The 6,273-nt window shown below is 33.9% G+C and overlaps 1 protein-coding gene across 2 annotated transcripts; it reads left to right on the forward strand.

Moving 5' to 3' along the window:
- The first annotated feature begins 556 nt into the window (after positions 1-556).
- LOC131160249 (unknown protein 1) lies at positions 557-2,402 on the forward strand. Of its 2 annotated transcripts, none has more exons than XM_058115694.1 (2): positions 557-742; positions 1,166-2,402. In XM_058115694.1, exons 1-2 carry the CDS (start codon positions 583-585, stop codon positions 1,990-1,992), a joined length of 987 nt encoding a protein of 328 aa, XP_057971677.1. In that variant the 5' UTR covers positions 557-582; the 3' UTR covers positions 1,993-2,402. The 2 variants fall into 2 exon arrangements, with proteins under 2 accessions (XP_057971677.1, XP_057971678.1); XM_058115695.1 differs by lacking the exon at positions 557-742 and adding an exon at positions 756-1,065.
- Positions 2,403-6,273: the final 3,871 nt, after the last annotated feature.

The following is a 6,273-nucleotide window of genomic DNA, read 5'->3' on the forward strand; positions in this document are numbered from 1 at the left end:
AAAATTTTACTGAAATGACAATTAGAAAATAGTAATAGTATTTTGTAATTTACTTTATTATTATTTTTTGAAATATATATATATATATAATACGTATATATTAATTATATTTAAATTCATGTGATTATTTAATTTTAATTTAAATTTAAAAGTATATATAGAATGAATATAGACCCATTGTGATCCGCTCATTTTTCAGACCCACATATGTGGAGCTTTGTGCATTAGACTAATTTTTTATTTTATTTTATAAAATTAATAATTTAATCTAAAATTTTATTTTAGATATTAAAATTTTTGACAACAAGTTGCCGAAATAATTGAGAATTATAAAATTTAATTTTTAATTTTTAGGCAAATAGTTGAAAGTTGATGGCAAAAATAAAAAAATTGATAATAGAAATAAACACATTTTTATAATTTATTTTTTTAACCAATGAATAGAAATAAAAAACAGAAACAACAATGATATTAAATAAGTTATCTTATTTTAATTTTTAAAATTTATACATGATTTTTTTTAAATATATTATATATTTTAATATTTTAATTACGCCGCGTACAAAATGTTATTCACTGTAGATGGTGCTAGCTGGCCGACGTTTTTCACTCAACTGTCTGCTAATTTTCGCGCTGAAGGCCCTAGCCATTCCTCTGCTCTGCTCGCACTTTCTCTCCCTGGCTGATACTCTTGTCACACTCTCTCTTTCCGGCGGATACTCTCGTCGCGGATCTGGTTGCCGTGCGTTTTTTTTTTTTTCTGTTATTTTTCTCTGCATTGTTATTAAAGTTGTTTTTTTGTTTCTTGTTTTTTTGTTTCTAAAAGAAATTGATAGTGCTTTTCTTGGTGATCGGGTTCCATTCTTTGTTTCTCGGTTCCGCGGTGCTGGTTTCACATAAAGGGATTTTTCTTTCTTGTTCGTATTGTGTTTTCGGATTGTTTTGATTATTCAGATTTGATTGTGTGAAAAAAGCAAGGGATTTGACGCGTTTGATTAGGGTTTTGTCCCCTTCTCACTGAAGTTGTTATCTTTTTGGATTCTTTGTTGGGGCTAGGGTTTACTGGTTCGAGAACAACGTTTATTAGTTTAATTTTGGGTTTTATCTCATCAAATAGTTGAAATATTGGTTCGCATATTAACATTTTGTCTTGTTTTCTGGACAGTTGCGCTTTCGCTTCATACTGGGGGAACAATGGATTGTGAAGATTGTACGGACCTGTTGAAGACCAAAGGAGGAGTTCCCTCCCACGAACTTCTGAAGAGATTGGATGAAGTTAAGAAGCTGGATGAAGCTCCGAAATTGGATGAAGCTAAGAAAGTGGATGAAGTTTGTGACATTTGTGAAGCTGATAAGGGTATTGTTGCTGAGGAGCCGCTATTAACGGCGACTGAAGGAATCCCCTGTATTGGGCCCATCACTCCTGATCACAAGCGCGAGAATGGGGAGTTCTTATTTGATTCGAAGTCTCCTCTTACACTGGTTTCTTCGTCTCGAACAGAGGTTTCGAGCGATCTGTGTGGAGATGATGACCCTACGACTTCCTCTGTTAAAGGCAGCCCTCGTACTCCCCGGGAGGGTGTTTTTGACCCTTTTGCACCTGGTCCAGAGGAGCTACTGGCGTTGGCTCCTATGTGTAAGAAGTCTTTGGCTGCATCACAGATCAGTGTTTCACGGCAGCTTCACTTTGAATCTTCCCTCGAGCTAATCGGAGATGGAGATTGTGGAATTGGACCAGATTCGCCCCCAGATGAAGATAAGTTGTTGGAATCAGTATATGGAACTCTGTTGGATGCCATTGTTTCAGAGCAAGCAGAGGGAGTTCTGGCCAAAGTTGCGCCGATTGAAGAATCAGATTGTGATGGTTTTAAGACACCTGATACTGCACCTCGCTTGAATGGAGTTGCTGAAACCTGCCCTGCTGCTCCCATGAAGACTCAGAGGAAACTGAGGAACATTGATCTGGGCTTGCGCAGAAAGCTTGAATTCTGACTGCAACTCTGAGGTGCTCTATACTTTTGACCCAACTTGATGTTATCTAACGAAGGCTCACTATTGATTTCATTTTGTTGAACTAAAGCATGTTTGTTAGGAAAATAAGGTTGCAAGTTTTACATCTATAGATTCTGTATCGATGAGAAGGATATTAGTCCTTTGACATTCACTGTGGCACAATGGTTACTGGATTAGTTTCACCATCGATGAGGACTAATGGGTTATTGTTATTATTATTATTTTGAAGATGTATTTTAAGATGTAATGGCTGGTGTTTTATGATTTTGTGAGATTGTACGGGTGTAAATGGCTCTTTTTGAGGATCATCATGAATGATAAAAAGCAGCATTTTGTAAGAATTGAGTTGTATTTTTTGTAATGAAAAGTGAAATGAAATGTTTTATAAAGCAGTAGCAGTGTGCTTGTGTTTGATGGGTTGGTTAGTTCATTTCCTTGGACATGCCACCCCACTACTTGACAGCAGCGAATACAATGACACTGGAAATACAATGATAGCAGCTTTTTCTTTTTGGTGTTGAATTTTCAATCATTTGATATTGACGCTTGATTTCAGCCTAATATCAATGATAGCAGGATTTTTTTATTTTCGGTATTCATTTAAAGAGTGTAACCTACTGCGTGAAGATGAAAACTATGTGTTTTTTTAGTTTAAATTGCATTCTCAACTGTACTTTTACACTACTTTTAGACTTTTATTTGTAAGATAGCCTCTGATGAGAATGGAAAAGTGAAGAAATAGTATGCAAAAGTCAAGTGATAAATTCAATTTCTTTGCATCTGATTCCATTCCATTGCATTCCATTCATACACATCAAACATATAGTTAGTACTTGCTAGTCATTGTTAGAAAATATAAAGGTATGGAGCTGCTTTGTTTTGAAGTACGAGATGATGAGAAAAAGTGTGTATTATTACAGATTTTAACAGGCAGTGTTATTAAGTTATAAATACATCCTTGTATTGATTCTGATCCCCCAATTTTTCAAGATTGTAAAAAATTTGAATGATGACAGCAGAAATTGGTTGAGCACATGCTCAAAGACAAAACAAACACTGAACTGAGCACATGCTCAAACAAAAAACAAACACTGAACAGAAGAAATTTGAGAATGTTTGCTGAATTTTATCATTCCTGGATTTTGTGTTGAGCTGGTCTAAATTGTTAAACCAATACCCATAACAATGCAAATGGTTTATTGTGTGATTTGAGTATTTTAACCTTCAAAAGCCTTTATAACATGCCTCTTCTATCCAAGCAGTAGCACTCTCCTTGGCTTGACAGTAGGTATTAATTGAGTTCATTTTGTTCTGCAACATTATATTTGTTTCCTGGAATGGGATGAGAAACAGAAGGAATAATATACGAAAATCACGTGATAAATTGAATTTGATTTATCTGATTTCTGTGATTCCATTTCATTCTTGTTTATTAAACATGCAACAAGATGGAGTTCAAGACTTCAGTTTGGTTCCTTAGGCTAGTTAGATTCCTGAGATTTCGCAAAAATAAATAAATGGAGAATTACCCTTCCTGAAAGAGATTACACTCTTGGAAGAATTAATTACAGTTTGCTCCTCTGTTCGGATAATGACAAACAAGGTCTTGGAAGAGAGATATGAACTGTATTTTTTATAATTGGATTTAGTAGTTGATCTTAAAAAATTCTAGGCTTCTTCAGACTAGCTAGTTTCTTGAGATTTCTCAAATGAACAGGGAAGTGGAGAGGCTGCCCAAGAAGAAAGAGAGTTGCATTTTTGGAAGAATGATTTAAAATTTCCTTTAGTTTACTCCTGCTCCTCCTGTTAGATATATTTTAATTGCAGTTTGCTCTCTGTTATGAGAATGACAAATAGGGTCTTGGAAGGGTGAGATGTTAACTATATTTTGAATTTTGGCCGCTGATCTTAACAAATTATAGGTTTCTACATTTGCATCAAACATGGTGCTAATAAATTTCTAGGTATTCCTAAAAATTTTACAGAGCCTGCAAAACCCACTTGGACACTCAATCAGTTCTGGAACTGACCCATTTGACACCATCAAGTCCTTCTCATACCAGTAACTATACCATTAGCTCGACATTACCACTAATTTTTTCAGCTTTGAAGCTTCAAGCATGGCCCGTGGACTGAGCCTTTGAAGACTGAACCCTAGGGGTAGCAAAACGGTTCACTGGCTGGTTCCCGGCGGTTGTAAACGGGTCGGGTCGTAGCTATGTAAATCCTAATTCGTCCATTTATTAAATGGGAGGGTCATAGCTTACCTGTTTTTAAAAAATAATTATATATAATATTTTAATTATTTCTAGTTCCATTGTTTACTTTCCATTCACCTTGAACTTTAATATATTTTCTTTTGAGTGAGCAATTAAACATCACATGCCATTTATTCTTGCACATGTAGCAAGTAGTATGTTCATGTATATTGGTTGAGGAAGTACTAGCACAGTACTTCGCTTCTTTAATAAAATACCCCATAAATAACTTTTTAGTTCTTTTATTTGTTTTTCCATTATATCCGATTCCTTTTCTTTTTCCATGTAATCTTTGTTGTCCAATCATTTTTTCAAAATTTTCTGTACCTTTGGTAAAGTTATAAATGATTTTCTCTTTATTCTCTATTTTCTTCTTAAGTTCAATTATTTCTTAATCCTTCTTATTTAGATCATCTACTTGTATTTTGGCTTTTTTTTGAGTCATATATTTTATTTTCTCTTTTAACTTTTCAATACGAGATTTTTTCTCCTTTTCAATGGATTTAGAAAATTCAAGTTGTTTAATTAGTTTTTCATTTTGCTTTTTCAAAGTTATGTTTCTTTTGGAGACTTTGATAAATTTTTTATGTAAGGCAAATAACTCAGTTTGTAGTTCTTTATAGGAGGGCCTGCTATCGCAAAATTCATCACAAGATTCATTACTAGATTCTGTTGATGAGGAGTAGTAAGAATTTACCTCTTCATCATTTGTCATGAAATACATATTCGTTATCTCTTGTCCGCTTGACTCGTTCTTCATTTCGCTTGAGCTTGAATCATCCCATATAGCTTTCATAGCTTTCTTCTTCTTCTTTTTATCCTTCTTGAGTAAAAGGCAGTCCGGCTTGATGTGTCCTGGTTTCTTGCAATGATAACATATAGGAGGGTCATTTTTATTTTTGTTTTCTTTCTTATTTGTTTCCTCTTTTTCAAATTTCTTCTTACTAAACTTTTTAGGGAACCTTCTATTTCTCCTATAAAACTTGCCAAGTCTTTTAGTGATGAATGCTAATTCATCTTGGTCTAGGTCACTTGATTCACTTTCATCTTCACTTGAACTTTTATTAGATGCTTTTAAGGCAATGGACTTCTTATGCTTAGGTTCAGAATTTCTTTCTTTTAATGTCATTTCATAGGTGAGTAGTGAACATATAAGATCATCTAGTGAGATAGTCTTAAGGTTCATACCTTCTGTTATTGCAGTGGTCTTTGGTTCCCATATGGAGAGAAGACCTCTTAGGATTTTTCGAATCATTTCATAGGTAGTGTAGGTCTTTCCTAAGGCACTTAGAGAATTTATTATGTGAGTAAATCTAGTATATATTCTAGTTATTGTTTCATCTGAATTCATTTTGAACGCTTCATACTCACCGGTTAGCATGTCAATCCTATTGTCTCTAACATCTACCGTTCCTTCATACGTTACTTCTAACCTGTCCCAAATTTCTTTGGCCGTTTTGCAGGCCATCACTCTATTGAATTCATTAGCGTCTAAAACACAATACAAGGCATTTATGACACTTGGAATTTATTTGAAACATTTTTTTGTCTATATCGGTCATATCCTTTTTCTCCTTAGGAATTTGTTTTCCATCCACTATTTTAGTAGGAATTAGATCTTCATCCATGACTACTTCCCAAGCTTTCTAATCTATATGTTGAAGATAGATTTGCATTCATTTTTTTCCAAAAAAGTATAGTTATGCCCACAAAAAATTGGTGGATGGGTTGAGGATTGGCCCTCTCTGAAGGGAGTTACTCCTATATGTGTCATTATATCTTTTTATAGTTTATTGTTAAGATTTACTATAACTAGTCTCTGATACCAATTGAAATTAGAATAACTTTCCCAAGAGGAGGGATGAATTGGATTATTTGAAAATTTAACTTCTTTTCAACTTCTTATTTGTTTTAAGGCAACAATAAGAATTTAAGTAAATTAATCAACTTATGATCACAACCAAATCATACCACAAAGTACTAAAAATTTAAAAACACAATC

Source organism: Malania oleifera, chromosome 7, assembly GCF_029873635.1.
Source record: "Malania oleifera isolate guangnan ecotype guangnan chromosome 7, ASM2987363v1, whole genome shotgun sequence".
In the NCBI taxonomy this organism is placed as follows: Eukaryota; Viridiplantae; Streptophyta; class Magnoliopsida; order Santalales; family Ximeniaceae; genus Malania; species Malania oleifera.

Bases quoted from the DNA above. Each gene is read 5' to 3' on its own strand.
- LOC131160249 (XM_058115694.1), top strand. From the start codon at position 583: ATGGTGCTAGCTGGCCGACGTTTTTCACTCAACTGTCTGCTAATTTTC. The intron at 743-1,165 runs GTGCGTTTTTTT...TTTTCTGGACAG, and splicing joins TCGTCGCGGATCTGGTTGCC to TTGCGCTTTCGCTTCATACT.